This window comes from Pygoscelis adeliae, unplaced genomic scaffold, assembly GCF_000699105.1.
Source record: "Pygoscelis adeliae isolate BGI_AS28 unplaced genomic scaffold, ASM69910v1 Scaffold65, whole genome shotgun sequence".
In the NCBI taxonomy this organism is placed as follows: Eukaryota; Metazoa; Chordata; class Aves; order Sphenisciformes; family Spheniscidae; genus Pygoscelis; species Pygoscelis adeliae.
This window is the reverse complement of record NW_008824864.1, coordinates 1,722,186-1,743,147: the sequence shown is the minus strand read 5'-3', so window position 1 is coordinate 1,743,147 and position 20,962 is coordinate 1,722,186. Positions and strand designations below refer to the sequence as shown.

Genomic DNA, 20,962 nt, shown 5'->3' with positions numbered 1-20,962 from the left:
TGTGACTAGCTTTGTGTCAATGTGTGAGGGAGCAAGTAGAAGAGGTCCTAATCCTCCTTTTACTAACCACAAATCTAATCCCAAGTTTTGTATCCAGAGGCTAGCCCTCAAGTCTATTGTGACCTGTGTTGCTGAACACTGGAAAAATTCAGAAATGTAGCCATAAGTGTGAAGTCATATATATTGCTTTTTTTCCTGAATGCCACCAGGAAGGAAGGCAGGAAGGAATTAAACAGCCTTGGAAACATATGGTCCTTTCTGGCCTGTTTGCTTCCCTGTCCTTTGTGGAGATTAAGTCCGAGGCAGAGCCCCAGCTCTATCATCTAGAAAAGCATTTCTTTGTTTCCATCTTGCTTCTATCGGCGTGAGTTTATTTGGCATAATATAGCTCTCCATAAGCCACGGAGCATGTGGAGCTGGATATGAATGAAGGGTCTCTGGGCTGTGAAATCCTTTTTATTAGTAGTTCCCTGTGGCAGTTCTAGGTCCCCTTAGGAAAAGGCAGAGCAATTCTACTTTATTAACCTGGCGTTCAGACTACATTGATCTTATTGGCCCATATTTAATGGTAAAAAAAGAAACTATTTTAATGATTTTACAGAAAGAGTTTAAAGTAGGAAGGTGATATTTTGTGACTTTTGAATGAGAGGGAGGGGAAGTGCTCTCCATTGCGGTATTCCATGAAGCATCAGCCAAACCTACCCCGGGCTTTGCAGAACCATGTCCAAGTGAAAAACAGTGTAGCCAGCCTTGGTTTTGTTTAATACTCTAAAACTGGCTGTCTTCAAAATGCAAAGGGAGTAATCACAGAAAAAATAGAGAAAAGGAATGGAAAAAATTGAGTAGTCTAATGGCATTACTTGGGGTTTTTTGGGTTTGTTTGTTTGTTTGTTTTAAGTGGGACAAATGGTTTGTTGTTATACAAAGAGAAACTAAGATCAGTAGGGTAAAACTGAAATAGAAAAAATTGTAGACAGGACATAATGACCTATTTCCCAGCCACAGTGACTGTGAGAGTGGAATAACGCCTGAAATGGACTGATATTTATCCTGCCTTTTCGGGAATAAGTAGGCATTTGAAAGAAAATGAGTGACTACTAGAGTTTTCAAAGGCGAGTAGACAGGGGAGTGGGCTTTTTTTTGGGGGGGTGTTGTCTGTGACAACTGGATCTTCATTTGCACTTGAATTTTTCTGGCACTGCGGATCCTTGTCTCCTCCTTCAGTTGTTAGCCCAGCTGAGCCCTGCAGCTGGCTGCTTTTCTAGTAGGCCATCCTCCAGTTTGTTGCATGTGAGAAGCATGTGCTGTTCACCTGCTCTCCATATTCAGGTTAGCTACACTGGTTTTGGTCAAATTGAGATTCCTCATCATGAAGTTCTTCAGTAATTTAATTTATTCTCCCAGCAGCTTAAGCTGGTGTTCAGTCCCTGAAACAAGACTGTGATTTATATACCTGTAGTTCTATTTATGTTAATGAGAAAAAAATATTAGCAGTGCTGAACCTTTCTTACCTCAGATAGTCTTGAACCATTTCCTCTATCCTTTCCTTTATTCTTTATCCATGTGTTCTTGTGCTTACTCCTCTGCGTACTGGCACATACCAACAGACCCGCATGCTGACAAACTGTGTTGTTTTGCTTAGGTGCGACATGAAAACAAGTGTGTTGCTCCTGAGAGATGCCCATGTTTTCACAACGGAAGAGAATATGCCAAGGGAGAGACAGTGACTGACGACTGCAACACCTGGTGAGCCACTGGAACTGCATTTTTCCATTTTTCTCTAGGGCACCTAACATGTTTCAAAAAAAAAAAAAAAATATATATATGAGCACTCAGTCCATTGATATCTTCAGAAGGAGAAAGAAAGAAAGAAAGGAGTGGGGGAGTTGGTGATATCTTCTTAGAAGAAAAGAGTAAGTGCTCTATGTCTGTCCCCCACATCCCTATCTATCCTGCTTGGTTCTTGAAAAAGAATTTGTAGGTTCAAAAGAAAGTTCTGGGCTGTGAGATTTGCATGGAGGGAAGCCCTCGGAACAGCCTTGGGTAAGGTATAGGGTATTTGCCTGCTGGACAATTCTTGGCTTCTGCCTGCACAGCACGCTTGCTGCATTAGAGAGGTGCTTTCTTCTCCATGTGTTCTTGTGGAGGGAATGGTAGCCCTTTCCTGCAGAGCTCCAAGAGTCCAAGGGGTAGGACATGCAGCCAGCAGCAGTGTGGAAACTGTGTTCTCTTTGAATTTAGACTTCAGGATCTCTCGTACATTTTACCTGAACTGTCCCTGCCCCGCTCTGTGGCACCCCCAGGAGCAGCGTTTCTGTTATCCTCTGTATGACTGGGTGGAGTTGGATTGGAGAATTAGCACCATTAAAGAGTCATTTGTTTGTTTTTTGTTTTGTGCATTGATCTTTGAGCAACCGTGATATCAGGTGTTGTATTTTTAAACCAGTGGGACTGCTCCTAACTAGTGTAAGTTAGACTTGGATATAAGGTTTTACGGTTTTATATGGAAATATTGACCTTCCAGTGTTTTGTTTCATTTTTTTTTTTCCTTTGTGGCTACATATTACATTGTGAATCGTGTACTACGATTAGACTTCGGGAAAAGTAGGTTTGAAGGGAGGAAGATGGAAGAGAAGATGATATTTTTGTATGGATACATATAGTATAACCTGCTTACATTGCATCTAGGTAAAAGTGTCTCAGCTGAAAAACAGACACAATGAAAATTTTATTGAAACAAGAACAGTAAGGTGTAAAACTTCTAGGTGTCATTGTGAAATTTGCAAGATTCTTCACAATAACCATGCGCAGTCTTTTTATTTTCAGTCATTCTTAAAATCTTCAATCTTAAAATAGTCGTAGCCATGTTGCTCCATTCTTGTAATTGCCCTTTTGTTTCTAGTAATGCCGTTGTAAGTGACATTTCCTCTAACATAGAATTTTCTTCAATATCAGGGTCAAGAAAATGTTAGAAATCATGTTTTTTCTCATTGATAAAAAGTTCTTCCTCTCATTTTGGGTATTTTTCTTGAATGTGAAAGTAAAATTGGAAATAAGGTCCCTTCAAAAATATCACTAGAGCTTTTTTGAACTATGTGAATTTGAAAAGTTTCATGATAGTTCTCAGCAAATATCAAGTCAAATGTCATTTAGAAAGTGATATAGGAAATTACTATTGCTTTGAGAATTAGTAAGAATTGAGAGTCTGCATTTTGGAGGTCAGATCTTCCTTTGCTTTTGCTTTTGCTTTTTGTACTGCTGTTGCAGGAGTTCTCATTCTCACTTCTTCTTAGCCAGATGTGAACACCTGCAAACGCAATATATGAGCCAGAGGTGTCAGATTTGGCGTTTACATTCGAGTTGACATATGGGAGACCCTGATTCATGAACAACAGAATGTCTCCAAGTCTACGCTAGTGGCAAAACTTTTGTTATGCTATGTATTGGGAATTCATTGTAGAGCTCAAAATTTTGGAATAACATTTATGAAGCAGTACAGAGCAGAAATTTGCTAATCTGAATTTTATTACACCACATACTTTATAATCTGTCTGTGCATGTATATACAAAATCTTGGTCTTGCTCTACCTGTTAGCAGAGATTTAATAGCAGGGGGTGCAATAGGTTTCATGTTACTGAAATTTCATTCTTTGAAGAAAATGTATTGCGCAATATTTATTATACTGTGAAGTGTTATCAAGATTAAACAATGCTTATGCTTGGGTTAAGGCATTACTAGAGAACTCGCTTCAGTACCCATTTTTTCTTTGGTTAGCAATTTGATCTTGGGAAAGTACTTCAGGTTTTTTTATCCCTGAGTTTTTACATCTGTAAAGCAGGGATAGAATTCCCCTTTCCCTGCCCTTATAGAGCTTGATTAGAAAATCCCTGGGGCAGTGATGGTGTCCATCTGCATTCATATAGCATTTAGTAGATGAATGTTTCTCCAACCTCAAGCAAGCTATTGCTTATTAGATTATTGAATTATTATTATTAGATTAGATTATTAGATATGGTGTCAGATGCTATTCTAACTCCCCAAAATTAATAACAAACAAAAGAGTGAGCAGATTTTATGCTTCATTGACCTTGTTTTTTATTTTGTTTGCTCAGTCTCTTGCAAATCAATTTATTTCACTGATCAAAAGCCTGTGGATGACAAGGAAAAGATCCCCTTTCATACCTGCAACTTTTGTAGCAAGGCTTGTCGTTCTCCAGGATACCTCTGGAAAAGGGCAAGAGAACTGGGTGGATGCTATGAAGTCTCTTCTTTATTTCTCAATTTCCTTCTTTCCATCATTGTAACGTGAGGATAATGGTATTTACGTCCTTGAGCCTCATTTATCAGGGTACCGTGTAAGATTTACACTATTATGTATCACAGCAATGAAAGGATACAAATGTTCTTGGAAACTCTTAGAAACTTAATAATGATTGGTGTTGAATATGGCTGGCTTGGTGCCATCATGAAGACTAGGAGCCCTACTATTTTTCCTTCTGTCTGTTACACTGGTATAATTACACTGAAACCAATTGAGTTACACCAAGATAAAAGAATTGGCTTTCTTTGCATTTTGAATATCCAGTCAGAAGATGGTCACCATGTGGGTTTTTTTTTGTTTTGTTTTTTAAAACAAACCAAAAACCAAAACCACAACAAAAAAAACAAAGGGCAAAAAGAGGCAAAAGGAGTGAAACAAAAAAAAGAATGCTGTCCCTTTCATCATGGCATCACTACTTTGTACGATAATGACAGTGCAGTACAGCTGCTACAGCAACATGGTATAATGATATCAAGACCTTAACCCTGTGTCTGATTGCTCTTAAGAATTCCCCTCCCCTAAATAAACAGGGCAGCATCTTGTTTTGCTCTGCATGTCAGGATGTCCGTCCCCCCCTTTTTTTTTTTTTTCTTGCATTTTCTGTGCTTGTGAGGAAGTCTGGGAGCTGTCCTCGACAACATCACTTGCAAACTATACAGGCAGGGAACCACTGGTGTATCCCCTTTCATGATCAGGTGTCTTCTCACATCTCCTGTCGCATAACCTGAGATTTAGCTTGGAGTCCGATTTGTATGGCGCCAAGCTTGAATTCTCTGGTAGGGCAGACATTCTGGTTCGGTCACCACAGGAGACCTCAGGGGACAGATTATCAGATATGACAGATATGGATTATCACACCATAGGACATTCCTTAGATGGTGTATGTATATGTGTACCTATGTACAGCAAAAGAAAAATTTCTATCCATATGTGTATTCTTTGTCAGACTGTAAGGTAATGTCTCCAAATGCTAGGTCAGATAAACTATCATGAAGAATGAATTTAATTTAAGAACAGAGACACCTCTTTGGAGAAGGGTGATATTATACTTAAGTATATAATCTGAACAAAAGCCACTGGGCAGACTGAATTACAGTTCTGGTTACTTGGTCCCAAAAGTTGGTCACTAGAGTAAATGCATGTCCTTTGCCACCAGTTGGATATTAAATTTACTACTATTTTGGCTTTCAATGAGGAAAAATGGACAGTACTGCAAATAAAAACAGGGTTGCTGATATTATACTTTGTATTTAACCTGTAATGGTCCTTACAGGGTAATCAAACTGTTTTTCTAAAAGGATACTCTGAGCAGAGCAGCATATCCAAAATAAAATACTAATAGTATTATGAAATGTTCCAACAGGCTCTGTCCAGTCCCCTTTTTGTAACAGGGAGGTTCAAAAAGCACATACTCCTACATGCAGGTTGTAAGAAAAAGAGAAATATATCCCTTATTCACTTAACCTGTTAATGCACTATTTGGATTTATGCACCCAATGTTAACATATGCTAATTCACGTTAATGAGAGATATTGTCATCTGGTGCATGCTAGTGTAACATAGCTATGGAAGTCTATCTAGGGAAGAATTCCAGCAGCCCAGGCATGGAGCCCTCTAAGAGTACCTTCTCAAGGCCAAACACAGAGAGGATCTGCTGGGAACATACCTGAGGATGGACAGCAGCAGAGACAACTGCAGAGGTTCCTCACAGAGCTGCAGCCGATGTCCAGGTTAAAACACGCAGGGGAACAATGCTCCTGTTTGGTCTGTACTAGGTTACTTCCTGACCCAGACCCAGGAAAAAGAGCAGAACAAGGCAAGTTAGTAGCTTATCACCACACGTGTGTCTTTTGGACAGTCTTCAGATCATGAGCTCCTGGAGGCAGAAACTTTTGCTCTTTCACTTTGCCTAAAGCACCTTGCATTCTCTTGCTTATTATGTACCTTGGGAATAATTATAACTGTCACTGACTTGTTTTCTCTGTTACAGTGTGTGCCGTGGTCGAAAGTGGGAATGCACCAAAAATATGTGTGATGGCACCTGCACTGTTATTGGTACAGCTCATTATTTGACGTTTGATGGATTGAAATACAAGTTTCCGGGAAATTGTCAATATGTATTAGTTCAGGTAAGAATATGTCAAACGCTGAAGCTGTCAGATAATATAAGATGTCTGATAATATAAGATGTTTTATACCAGGAGAGAAGTCCAACATTTGGATAAATCACAGTAAAGTATTTGTAGTTACTAAGCCAGATGTATGGTAGAGGAGAGAAGAGCTTATTGACGACTTCAAAGATGCCTTGAGAAATATGAAGATTGCATTGTGCTCTATAGAAGTGAGTTAGGTTGTCATGTGTCTAGCTGGCAATCATAAATCATATGATAGCAGCATGGTACGGAAAGGAGCCGTCTGAATCTCATCTCTAACAAAGAACTGTAGATACCCATAAGTCAATCTTTCCTCATTCCCCACTAGCCGCTTTATCCTGTAGTGATGGCTTATTGTCTGACTCGGTGAGATGAGAAGTGCCTGGAGAACCTTCTCTAATGTGTCCAGAGCACAGACTCTGCTTGTTCACTTCGGCAAAGTCACTGTCCTGTTCCATGCACCAACCTGTTTGGGTACATTGACAATATCCAATACGGATAAAGACATAGCACGCTAATGTCACCCTGTGATTTGTGGGAGCAGCTTGAAATTTAGAGTGCTAAATAAGATTAAAGCTCATCTACAGATGCAAATCATTGTGCATTTAAAAGTGCATGTGCAAAAGAAAAAGGGTTTCTCTGAAAATTTGGTCTAACACTAGACGGATCCACTGCTAATCAATAACATCAGTCTTCTGCAGTTAGAAAGTGTCATGTTTCTTGTGTGGGCTACTTTTTTCCACACAGACCCTTTTCATGAGGCCCATTCCTCCTTGCAGTTCTCCTTGGGCAGGAAAATGTGATCAACCTGTCTCTGGCTAGGTCTTTGAAATATGCTCCCACCTTGATGCCAGCTGGATCACCTTAGAAGAATGATTGCTCTGACACTAGTGAGAGCTCTGTGTAAAGGTCTTATGGGCAGTAATAGCATACAGTACTACAAAACTACTTAAAATGAAAATGAGATCTGTTTTCCTAAGATGACAGACACAGAACCATAGACAGGGTCTTTTTCAGGGTATACTGAAATAAACCCAAAAAACTAAAAGGCCTGATACTCATGAGTCATCATATAAACGTAGTACTGACTCTTCATGCATCTCAGAAATATTTGATTTAAAATTAAATTAAATGACACAATTGCTCCCCAAGAAATAGGTTGACATTATTATAATTATTATTCATGTACAGGTGGGAAAACATGGGCATCAAACATTTTGCTCCAAACTGTGCGGCAAATTTCTTTCTAACCCTTCTTTCTAACCTAACCTTCTAGGTTTATATTTTAATTTTATCATTAAAGCTGCGGAGTCTTGTTTTCACTGTTAAATCAATTAATATATGTGTATTAAGATATACTCTGTGACCATTGTACATGTTTAAAATATCACAGATACTGTAATAGCATGAATCCTCCCTGCAAAATATGCATGTGTGTGTGTCACTAGCAGAGTGGGCCTCATTCTTTAAGGGGTGGACCACATGAATATCAACGCTAAGCACAAAATAAATTAATGTAGGAACAGTTGGCATGCCAACATATATCTTACTGGCCACAGAGTACACAGGGTATTATTTGAGGCTTCCTTTTTCTCCATAGATCCATATGTGTTTTTTGAAGTTCCACATTAATGAGACTCATTCATTTATTTTCATCTGATAGGATTTCTGCAAGGATGACTCTGGGACATTCCGGATACTAATTTCAAATGAAGGCTGTGGCTTCACTGGAGAAAAGTGCACCAAAAGGATTATCATTCTGTATGAAAGTGGGGAAATAGAGTTGTTTAATGGAAATGTACGTACGCTTCTGTTCTCTTTCCATTTTTTGGGGAAAAGAATTCCAGGTTGTTTAGTAAGATGAGGCATGAATGATCTCATGCTCAGTGGTTCTTGAAAATTAGATCATAAATGAACAGATTAGGAGGATTATAATTATCCATTTTGCTCCCAGAGGTATAATGCCATTTTGGTATTTCTGCTTGATGACAATAAATTTATCTCAGGTAAGAATGCTGTTCAATGCAAGCTCATATGAGGAATGCCCTTTCTAAACATGGGAGGTCTGAAGTCTATTTCAAGCAAGGTTAAGTGCAAGGAAGAGCAAAAAGAAGTGACTGTCCCATGACTAGTAAAGCTTCAGACCCAATTTAGCCTTCTGAAGAACTGAGTGCACAGAAAAAAAAGAATTCATGGTGAAACAAGTTGATACTGCAGCAGCAAATATCAACTATCCTTCCCCTTGTTAAACTGTCAGATCGAAAATCCAGGTGACTGGATTCTTCTTTTTTTCCCCTTTCCTACCAACGAACACTGACCAAGAATCACTTCCATCTCCCATGTCCCTTCACGGCAGGAAAACGAGCTTTCCAAAGGGCAGAGGTCAGCTCCTTGCCTTGGGCACTGTAACAATTAAGACCGTCTGTATGTTCAAACATTACAGAGCTCCAGTGGATTATAGTGTTTCAGTTGCTCAGTTCTCAGAAGTACTGTGCTCTGAACTGGCATCTGGACCAGAGCTTTGCAAAAATGTTGCCAGTGAAACATGAAACCACTCTACATTTGCCTTGTTTTGGGTTAACAGACAAAGCTGTACCAGGTTTTGCGTAGCCTGCAAATTGCCTGCAAATTGCTGCATGCCACTGAAGCATGACAGGAACACGTAAAACACACCATTATTAATAGTGTCTGTGCAGTGCATCTTGACAGCATAGATCCATGTAGGCTTTTGGTTGCTGGAGGAATGAACATAAGACATATTGGTTGCCCAACCAATTCTTTATTTCTACTGCTAAAGAGTCCCCTACTTGGGTGAGGGTGAATAGTAGTGCAGGGATCAGTCTATAGAGCCAGGCTTTGCCTGAAAGCTTCTTTAGGTGACAGATTTTCAGAAGAGCTGTGATTCCGTTTGGACACCTAAAGAAGGGCCAGAAAAGACAAGAAGTGATTAGGCATCCAGCAACTCCAGCAATAGAGGGTGTTTGGTTCCTGAGAGAGTATGTCCTTGCAAAAGCTAGGTCTGTATCACAAGACTGTCCACATGACCTTGACTGAATTTTTAGCTGTCTTTCTAGAGAATTTAAGGCTCAGTGTAATATCCAGAGCAGGTTTTCTTAGAAATAACAGCAACCAAAGGAGAGATTAAGGAAAAACAATTGATATGAAGACTCAGGCAAATTCTCACCCAGTGATGACTTCCTACGCTCTTTTTCCACAAGAATCCTTAGAAGCAAGCAGGAGAATCAACTTCTTTTTTTACCATTAAAATGTTTCCAAGCAGCATTGTTTTGAGATGGTACTGTTTTGAAAGCAGCTTCTAGTTTTAAGTAAAGAGGGGCTTAATTGAAGTATCTGCATGCTACAGTTCTGGCTCACGTTAAAAAAAAAAAAATAATTGTGAAATAATTTTTGCTCTTCTGAAACAAATAAATATGCCAGTTTGCAAGGTCAAAAATTTATGACTTCATGCTTGGGCAAAAAGCCTCCATAAACATAGAAATTCTGTAATTTAGGTCAACCTCCCAGCTCAATTTTGTCCTCCTCTGGTTTTTGCCTTAGTTTGGAAAGATAGAGACTACTGTAGATATTTAGAAGATAAGTGACAAAGTGTGACTAGACTGTATAGTAATACATTGGGCATGGAAGAAGATGAAAAAGCTTCCAGTTCCTAAAATAGTCTCTTTTAACATATTCTTCCCCTAAAGACATTGAAGGCCCTCTTTAGGAGATCCTTGGAGGATGTCTTCTCTGGGGATAAAGTTTCTGGTAATACCCCAGAGATGAAGAGAATTGAGTTACGGTACTGAGTTTTTACTGAATTGAGCAAGAAGGAATAGTGGGATAAGAAGTATTTTTCCCTCAAACTAGGGAGTGGATGAATGGTTTGTGGGCTCCTCTTTCTCCCTTGCTTTAATCACTATTTGTACTGATTGAAAGTTTTCATCTGCCTCTTCCACAGTTAAGCAGTTTTTATTTAATGCATTAGTGGTGCTTAAAGTAACAGTCATGCCAGAACTTTCTCTCCAAATGTGGTTGATAATCCTATTAGTGTTCCCATTGAAAGGGGATTACAGTGTGAAAGAAAGCATTTTAAATTAATCTCTTAAGTTCTTGGTAGCTGGAGGCGGTGAATTTGCAGCCAGATGGAAAGAGAAAGAGGCACACAGGGGAAGTGAAAGTGAAGGAAAAATGAAGAGACACCGAAAGGAATCTTTCAGGATTTTTCCTGTTGGTGTAGCTGGTTGGGAAGAAAGTCCTTCCTGACTTCAGAATCAGGCTCTGGTCCTTCATAGGCCACCGATGCATGTGATTCTCCCAGTTCACATTACACTTAAACCTAGCCAGCCCTTTTGTCGCTACCTGCCTCAAGAGCACAGAATTGTTAGTTTCCTAAAAAGATGAAATAAAAATAAAACGTAATTATTCAATGAACCATTGACTAAATACTAAACTGATCATTAATTGGGTATACCCTGTCCTCTTCATCAGCCCTCTTTCTGTTTAGCAGTCATTGCTTTGTGTGTCACCATTTGTGGTGAGTGTTTGTTATACCCCGGGAGCACAAGGGACATTGCCTCATTCAAAATTATAGAAATGTGATGAGATTGAAATACCCTACTTGTGTTCCAATTTGCTGTTCAGAAGTGTTGTTTCTAAGACAATAATTTATCCACAGCAACTTTTCAGTGTAGAGACAAGCTTGTAATCAGTCCCTTACCCATACCTTGCTTACAGTTTTGCAAGTGCTCCGGAGCACCTGTATAGTGTATGGAACTATCTCTTCTCTGGAGAACAGCATGTTTGAAAATAGCTGTTAACTTATGAGCACATGTCCCACTGGGAAAGTGACCTACATGAAATAGTAATTAGAGACATAGTTGATAGTGCAATGTGCTTTTCTTGTTCAGGTAAACATCAAGGTACCTTCTAAAGATGACAATGATTTAGAAGTCATGAGGTCTGGCCGTTATTACATCATTTTACTGGGCAAAAGCATCAGTGTGACCTGGGATCTGGCCATGGGAGTCTCAGTTATCTTAAAAGGCAATTTCAAAGTAAGTGTTTTTTGCTTTACTACTTCTCACTAAAGAATGCACTTACCCTGTCTCTGGGGAATAGCATTGTTTTATACAGACATGCTGATAGATTTCCATGGAGTATTAGGCACTTGCTTGAAAATGAAGGGATTTTTTTGTAATACCATAAGGGTTGCTTACTTTCCTGGTAGTTCAACTATAAGGGGTAAATTCTGGGTCATTGGAGATGAGCTATGACAGAAAGGATGAATGCTGTGGTGCCTCAGAATAACCATGCCTTGAGTGATTTCTTCTGTATTCAAGAAGAGCAGTATAAGGAGCCAGATTTACTAGTGATGGTGATAGGACAGTCGTCTCCAGAGATAAAATGGGATTGTAGGACATACTCCAAACAGAGCCAGGGACATACTCCAAATAGAGCCAACAGTCACCACTGATTGGAGTTGTCGTCTTGCTTCCTGAGGTCCTTGGAGACAGTATGGTCCTACTTTCAGCTAAGCAGAATGGGAATAGGAGCTAAACGTTCTCTGTGAGAGACTATGTCTATTTTAGTGAACTTGGCAAGGCCAGGGATAACTCAGTTTTTAAGCCTCGTGCCATTAAAGCACTAGTCTAAAAAGACTTCTTAACAAAACCCTAAGCCAGTCTACAGATGTAAGATTTATGTATTTTGTGTTTCTTTCCTTGCAAGGATCAAGTGTGTGGTCTGTGTGGAAATTTTGATGGAATCCAAAACAATGATTTGACTAGCAGCAATGAACATCTTGAAGTAGATCCAGTTGACTTTGGGAATTCTTGGAAAGTTAATCCATACTGTGCTGATGTTGAAAAGGTGATTATGAATGAACTGTGAAAACTAATTAATACGGGTTACAGTATCACTCAAGAGTGGGCAAAGAGGTTTGAAAGGATAAAAATAAATAGAAATGAACTCCTTCCCCCATATTTTTGCCAAATAATATTTCTTGAAATCCGATAAAAGATCAATTAGCTTATTTAAGGCCTCTGCGCTGCCTGGCTTCAGATGAATGTTAAAATAGCCAATCTGTATGGTAGAGGCTGTTCATAGAGTTTGCCAGCCCAGATGCTTGAAATCCAGGTATAACTGGAAATCTCATTTTAGAGCTTAATCTAAAAAAAACCAGCTGTAATTTTCAGATGGAGGAGTTCAGATAAAAAATTTGTATTTCCCTATCCAAACTTTTATATCCCAAATCTTAGTCTGTCCATTTATGAACAACTGAATGCAGAGATTAGTTTCTTTCTATATGCTGCTCAATCTTTTTTAAAGAGCATTTAGTTACTATTTTCAGATTGGAGAGGCTTGAACAGAAAAAGCAAGATACGGGAGGGGATGTAAGACCTTATTGCCATGCTACCACTGCTTCTGAATTTTGAGGAGGTTACCTGCTATCTGAAAGTGTTATCTATGTCCTGGTGCCAGAGATTAGGTGATTTCATGGCGTACTAGTTATGCTACACATGAAAGTATACTTCCTCTTTTTCAAATACAGAGTTTTGAAAGAATGAAATTGAATAATAAGATTGTCTTGATCTGACAAATAATTATAGCTAAAAGTATTTCCAAATCAAAAAGTGAGAGGAAACAACTTGAAGACAACTTATTTTGACATTTGTAAAATGAAGCATTTCATTCAGATGATGCTTTTGAGGCTGAAAACTTTCTCTTGAAAATTCATCTAAATTTTCAGAGAAGGGGGGGGGGAAGGCCTTTTTTAGATCTTTCCTTAAAAGATTTAAATTATCAGAAAATAAATTGAAGCATTTATTTTTGATCACATGAAATCTTTTGGGTTAGTTGGATAAATTATGTGCAAGTGTGACAAAGCCACAGTATTACCTTGCTGAATGTCACTTTTTAGATATGACTTGATTGGAGCACAGAAGAAGTTGCAATAATGAGAAGTGAGACCGCAGGGTATGACTGAGAAGGAGCAGCTCCTTGTTTCGGTGTAATAGGCACAGGACAGAACCTGCAGACTGTCTCCATGATAAATGCCGTGTCAATACTAGTGCTCCTTGTTCTTAAATAAATTAAACGGGAGAGGGGGAGACTACTGAGCAGTGGCCATGGGTATTGTCTGCTGAAGACTGATCATATTTTGTGAGTCTTGTGGGCCTTCTGTAGAGCTGTGAATGATCATTTTTAGGGTGGATGTTTGGTACAGTGGGACTTTGTCATCTAAATATCTATGTTAAAACTGCAGCATGCAAGTAAGAGCTGGAGAAAATGTGGGAGGTGACCTGCTCTACTCTGTGTTCTGCCATGGCAGGATTTGTCCCGACGATTTCCTTTCTCATGAAAAATGTCTAGTGCTAGTGAGTCTCTTACTTCAATTTGAAGAGTCCTGAGGTCCTGAAGCAAAGCTAATGCAATGTGTGCTTGTCTCTTACAATATTAAGCCCAACCGGGAACAGTCCTTGATGTCTCCACTGTGTAATGGAAACATAGTGAAGCAGGTGATGGTAGAAACATCATGCAACATTTTGTCTGGGGATCTCTTTGAAGAATGCAAAAAACTTGTGAGTATTGTCATGTGTTTCACATTCAATTCTGCATGATCTGTGCTGACACTGATTACAGCTGAGGGGAAAAGTATGGTTGTGCTGACAGCACACAGGACTTGGAGGAGACTGTCTAATTGGTGTTCTCATCTCTGACCCTGTCCTGTAGCTGATGCTTCATGGAAAAATTCAGAATACCACCTAGTAGAAAGCTATAGAATAACTTCTACTTGAGGGAAATTTTACTCTAAAGCCCAGAGACTGGCACATGAAGTCAAACAGAAGGGTTGAGATTTGAGGGGAGAGGGAGCTGAGCTAATATAATGCCATTCAGACTGCATGCTACCCAAGCTGCTGCACAAGAGGGTATGGAAACAGGGCACAAAACACATAAAGTTACTCCATATGGGGAATATTAAGGAACAATAAACTGCAATGTCTATAACAGCTTTGAGAACATGGACTGATTTGGGTCCTTGCTGACATCAGCAAGACGACCTGCACTGATTTATGTGGCACCTCAGCTCTTGGCAAATGGAGCAGGCAAACCATCTGAAGGTTAAATGTGTCTAGAAGGAAGAGATGAGGGGAATCAGTGAGTGTACTGTACCCTGTATTTCTTTTTTGTAGGTGAATCCTGAGCCCTACATAGATATTTGCATGTATGACACTTGTGCTTGCGAATCTATTGGGGACTGTGCTTGTTTCTGTGATGCTATAGCAGCCTATGCACATGTCTGTGCACAAAAAGGTGTTGCTGTCCACTGGAGATCACCAGCTCTGTGCCGTAAGTAGAGGGCAGATGAGGAAGAATTGGGTGAAAAGCTTCAACTCTTTACTCAGTAAGCTCTTGGCTCAGATAGACTGTTCTTATCCAGCTCTGCTCCCACTGATGTCAGGAGAAGTTCACTTTAATGGGGCTGGGCTAGCAGCTCACGGTGACATTTCCTCTCCCTTTTCTATTTATGTTCAGAGCCATATCTGGAAAAAACATTCCCTCAGTAAGGGGATATAATAGTCCATGATACAAACAAACGTAGAGAAAGAAATGGTTTCTGTACATTTTCGTTTTTTTAATTAAAATTTAAAGATCATTTTTTGCAATTATTTTTATCAAAAACAACTATCTCTGATCTAGAGCAAGTATTTAATTGTGGGGAAAAAACCTTAAGTGTGAAGAAGTGGCCTGCCCTGAATGTATTAAAATAAATATATTTAAAAATGGAAATCTTTCTTTTTCTATATGTATGTGGCCCACTTGGTACCAAGTTTGGTGTCATAGTTCTGAGAGGCAAGGTGAATACACTCTGGTTTGATTTTTTTGCCTCTGATTCTTTCACTCTGTAGCACAAAGCTGTGAGGACCTGAATAAAAAAGGATTAGATTATCAATGTGAATGGCGATATAATAGCTGTGGACCTGCTTGTCCTATAACGTGCCAGCACCCACAGCCTTTGGAGTGCCCTCTGCGGTGTGTGGAAGGATGCCATGTACACTGTCCTGCAGGTAAGGCCATCTTCTGCCTTAAGCAGTTACTTACCTTTTTCTGCTCTGTTGCTGGTACTTGTACGTATTGCTGTAGAGTCTTATTTTTTTCCCCCCAAGTGTTTCTATTGCATGAAAAGAGGTCTTATAGTCCAGAAATATTCACAGATTGGTAAGGCTGGATATTGCAAAAGGCAGATGTGGCAGTTAATTCCTTAACAGGCTTACTGATGTGTTTTCACCACAATTTCTTACTGCATGAGGAGGAAGGTCATTAGGCATCCTGGTTTGGGTTCGGGAAATGAGCATGGTGTGTGAAGGGCATGAAGTGGTGCCTAGAAGAGGAGAATGACATAGTGCCAGCAAGAAGAAGAGAGGATGAGAATGGTGTGATAAGAAAGGAAGATAGGAGGATTAGGGGTCGTGTAGCAACAGAGGATGTTGGTTATGTGGTTAAAGGAGGGTATGAATCGGTGCGGGACACTCATAAAATGCTCTCCTTCAGGGCAACTACCGCAGTGGGGGAAACCCATTGCCTTGGCCTGCTTAGTACCTGCAAGGCTCTGGTGCTCCTGAGAGTGTCCAGCAGGCATCCTCCTGTGAGCCTGAGCTTTCAGCTTAACTGGTCCCATCAGCTATCTCTTAGGGGAAAGCAAAAAATATGGGAAATATGAGGTAGGGAGAGAAAAGACAGACAGAAAGGGAAAAAGTGAAAGATGAGCAAGATCCAAAAGGAGAGTGAAAACTCAAATGAATAAATAGCTCCTAAGGGCAGAGCAAGAAGACATGAAGGCAAAGTAAATAGGTATTTTAAGACCAAAGATAGCTATTCTGGGCTCTGGTATCTCTGATCAGAGTGAGGTAGGGGATACTGGGAGAAATCAATAATATATATGTAAAAAGGAAAATGCCATTTTCTCCTGTCATCTTCAATGCTTTGTTCTAAATATATGTTCACCTTCTGTATGGTACTGGCTATTGCAGGTTATACACTGGGTTAAGTACTTCCAGTATCTAAATAAAAGTGGTTATGAAGGAAGGAAATACTTCTCTGTGTCAAACCGGCAGTGACCATAACACAGGCAGAGTATTCAGAACTTTTGAGCCCAACTCAGAAGCCTTGTCATGTTTTTTGTGGCAGGGTAAATGCAATGATTAGTTTTGCAATTCATGAAAATTGGCATCTTTATACTACTGTGCTATTTCGAAACAGGGAAAATGCTTGATGAATTGTCCCTGGATTGCATCAGTCCAGAAGACTGTCCTGTGTGTGCAGCTGGAGATGTCAACATCCCACATGGAAGGAGAATAGTTTTGAACAGAGATGATCCACAGCGCTGTCAATCTTGGTATGATGGGTTTGTGCAGTGAAATCGCATGCTTCTTAAGTGGGATGAACGAGAGAGATGAAGCACATCCGCATGAATAAGTTTTAAATATACCACTGAAGATGAAGCTTGGAAACCATCTTTTATGTCAATAGCCCTTCACATACAATCTGAAGCTGAAGTTTTTCAGTGACAGTAAGGATTATACGATGTCAGCTCAATTTAAGCAGGTGAAATTCATAAATTCCTTTCAAAAAAGGCCTTTTCCCATGTGTAGGTGGTCCCACTGGCTTCAGATGTTCCACTTCCTTTTGTGTAAGGTGTGATTCAACATCAGTAAAGCCATCAGACTCTTTCCTTCTGCCAGTACTAAAAAAAATCCTACGTGTAGTGCAAGATCTGAATGTGCACTGAGTCTAGAACTCACTGAGATTATTAGCAGTTGGAACTTTGTACTATTATTGGAAAACCAATTTCCCCAAGATTTTAAGATGATATCCCATGGCCTGATCCTGCATGCATGCGTTTCCAAATACGATGAAATGAATGGCAGGGTGCACAATGCTGTGCATCATGCAGGATCAGGGCCTTCAGCTGCAACGTGGCAGAGACTGATTTTCATTCTGTATATGCCAGTGGCATATTACGTCATGGCTTGTAGTTTCTGAGAGTTTGGCATTCTCTGGATGTCTAGACCCTTGATGGATACTTTCACTAGTCACTTATAACGCTGTGAATACAAGAGAGTTTTCCATCTTGTAATTTGACCAGATTTAATAGAAACTGAGTTGTAAAACTGCAGCAGCTATTAGCCCAGACTAACACCTTAGCTCCAAATGCTCTGAACTTCACAGAAGCTCTGAATGGGTAAGAACTTTGAATTCCTGGCCTCTTGCCGGGGCTAGCGTATGTCTGTGCTATAAACCCAGGGCATGAGACTGTTAGACTAATCAATTAAATTATTTTTTTTTAACAGTATACACAAAGAGCCTTGAGTTCCATCAAAAGGTCAAAAAAGAGTCTTCATAAATGAGTCTCTGTTCTCTAATTGTTATAATCCCTAATAATAATTTATCTTAAATGTTGATACGCTGGCCGCTGCTCACAAAAGATTTCAGAACATTAGGAAAACTTACCTCACTAGGGAAACATCCTTTTGCATAGCTGTCACCTAATTTAGATGCCTACACCATCTGTACAAACAATAGAAAATATTGCACAAAAATGAATTTTATAGCAAGTATCCAAAGGAAATTGGAAACTAGAAGAGGCTTGCTCATATTAGGATTAAAATAATAAATCTTGTGTTGCTATACATTAATGCCAAAAGTAGCTGTGCATCCTTCAATTAGGAAGACACTAAAAGCAGCTTGAAAAGAACACAGCGCTTAAACTAAGAGAACTTAAACGAAGGTGCTACGTGTAAAGTGAAGTCTTTTCCCAGAAAATGGCACCTTCTTCCAGTATTAACTTGTTTAGCTTGTACATTCTGGGTTTTCTCTGGCAGTGAAAACAAGCATTTTTTGGTCCTTGCTCTTTCATAAACTTTTCCTATTCTGTTTCTTGGACTGTCCAGTAAGACAAGGAAAACATATTGGCTGAGTCTGTACCACCCTGTGTGTGAGTACAGTCATGTTCTCTGCTCTGATAAGTGAAGGAGAATCATGCAACCAGGAATTGAAAGGGCAGAAGTGTTAAAGCCTTGCTAAAGATAGAAAGAGATGAATTATAAACAAGTTCCTAAAAGGTGGAGGGTGACAGAGGTGAAAAAATCTCATGGCGGTACAGAAGGATGAATAGCGGAAAAGGCAGAGATGGGGGAAAAAGAAAAATGGGAGCTGAGATGGAAAGGGGAAGAGAAAAATGTACTGATGGAGGTGAGTGGAAATGTTGGGGGAAGACAAATAGGGCTAAAAGGAGATAACAGCTATAGATGAAATACATCATTTGATATGAGAAAAGGGACTGAAACAGAGAACACAGTAAATAAGGGGAAGATAACAAAGGAGACATTAAAAAAAGTGGAGGACGAACATGTGCCAAAGCTGTATTCCAAACAAAATGAAGTCAGGAAAAAGAAAAGGAAAGTAATGCACTTTAGACGTAGAAAAAAGGCTGTTTGTTATTTTCACTAAGGTTAAAACTGAGGTAAACCTAGCCTCCTCGCAGAGTCTGCTAGGTCATATCATAGCTAAAAGCATCTTTCCTACTCCACTTTATGTTAGCTGCCTCCAGTTTGCCTCATGTTTTTCTTCCTTGTGAAGCAAACCAGATCTGCCAGTTCAGTCCATCAATGGCTTGTAGGTAGCTGTATTGCTCAAGTGCAGTGGGTTTCTAGACAGTTTCCAGACACAGATTTTACACATTCTGCCAAAGGCTGTTATAAGGAGAGTTTCCCCTCACAAATAGATTGTAGTTTGTCATATGTTTCCTGGATCTAAACAAACGTTCATGAACATATGGGATTTAGCTGTACAATACCTTGTGGGGAGTTGTGGGGAAATGGGGTGGTGAAAAAAATCGCTCACATCATGTTTTGTTTGTGTTGTGTTTTTGAGATATTTAACTATTTCTGTATGGACATTCTTTTATTAGATGCAGGTGATGTGCTGTTTTAAGCATTGATATTTTACAGTTGAATTTGGTGATTTTTGTAGTCTGTGTGAAGGGAAGAACTTAACCTGTGTAGCCTGTGAACCAGTGGAGGACACCCTAACACTGACAACACCTGCTCCAGAGGAGGACATCGAACTACCAGCCAGTGAATACTCATGCAGCAAGATGATGGACTTGGCCTTCCTAATGGATGGCTCCAATAAACTGTCAGAGGAGGACTTTGAACAGCTGAAGACTTTCATAACTGGCATGATGAAGAAACTCCACATCTCTCAAAAGAAAATCCGAGTGTCAATTCTGGTGTATAGGGCTGGCCCCACAATCTATCTTGGCCTTAAAGATATCAAAACACAGTCCCAGATGAGAAAAATTGTCCAAAACATAAAATACACAGGTGATGAAGTAGCGTCTGCCGCTGAAGTCCTTAAATACAGTGTGTTTCATGTTTTTGGAAAAGCAGAAAGGACCAATGCTGCCAGAATTGCAGTGCTATTTATAGCAAGCAAGTCTCCAGGAAAACTCCGCAGCATCCTCACAGCTTTGAAGAATAAAAAAATCACAGTAATACCTGTGGGGATTGGACCGTATGTTAATGTGGAGCAAATAAGGTTCATTGAAAAGCAGTCACCAGATAATAAAGCCTTCCTAATGAACAACGTGTTAGAGCTAATGGATAATAGGGATCTCCTCATTGACCGTCTATGTGATCTTGGACCTGAAGAAACTTCTCTGTTACAAGCTACGTCCACTCCAACGATATCCAGTGTCTTACTTCCGTCTTGGGGTCTCACAGCACCACCACCCTTTTCAGAAAAACCCACACGCAAAAGGCTGGACATTGCTTTTATCGTGGAAGGATCTGACAATGTTGGGGAGGAAAATTTCAATATCGTCAAGAAGTTCCTTGAGAGGGTGATCACAGGAATGAATGTAGGACAGGAAGATATTCATGTTACAGTCATGCAGTATTCAGAGACTGTCACTCTGGAGTATTCCTTTAGGGAAATACAGTCAAAGGAAAGTATTATTGAGAAGGTGCGGAGCATACCCTACCAAGGAGGGAAGGCTACCAACACTGGGAATGCCCTCGATTATATTTCCAAACACACATTTACACCAGTGAATGGGGGCAGGCAAGATGTTCCTCACTTGGTATATATGGTGTCATCCAGCCCTTCCACTGACATTATCACACGACCTCCCAGGAGCATAAATGTTATTCCCATAGGCATAACCCCCAATGCAAATATCGAAGAGCTCAGAAAGATCAGTCAGCCTAATAACCCAATAATCTTGCACAGTTATAGCACACTTATTGAAGAAGCACCTGAGTTAGTGCTGCAGTCATGCTGTTCTCGTAAGCTTTGGACAGAAATTCCAGGTAAAGTTGGACATATTTTCTGTGTAATTTCCTCTTTCCTCTCTCCTGTCTCATCCATTTCACCCTCACATCACTGAAATTTGAAGAGGGTTCCCGTATCTCTTTTGGTATCTGG

At 39.8% G+C, this 20,962-nt stretch overlaps 1 protein-coding gene across 1 annotated transcript in view; it reads left to right on the top strand.

The window, feature by feature from the left end:
• The window catches only part of VWF (von Willebrand factor), a 149,165-nt gene that overhangs the window by 57,694 nt on the left and 70,509 nt on the right, over positions 1–20,962 (top strand). The window contains exons 19-28 of the mRNA XM_009324340.1: positions 1,643–1,746; positions 6,313–6,451; positions 8,139–8,273; positions 11,383–11,529; positions 12,203–12,343; positions 13,936–14,055; positions 14,668–14,824; positions 15,385–15,543; positions 16,736–16,871; positions 19,508–20,847. Of these exons, the coding sequence (XP_009322615.1) occupies positions 1,643–1,746; positions 6,313–6,451; positions 8,139–8,273; positions 11,383–11,529; positions 12,203–12,343; positions 13,936–14,055; positions 14,668–14,824; positions 15,385–15,543; positions 16,736–16,871; positions 19,508–20,847 (2,578 nt within the window). The remainder of the gene's footprint in view (positions 1–1,642; positions 1,747–6,312; positions 6,452–8,138; positions 8,274–11,382; positions 11,530–12,202; positions 12,344–13,935; positions 14,056–14,667; positions 14,825–15,384; positions 15,544–16,735; positions 16,872–19,507; positions 20,848–20,962) is intronic.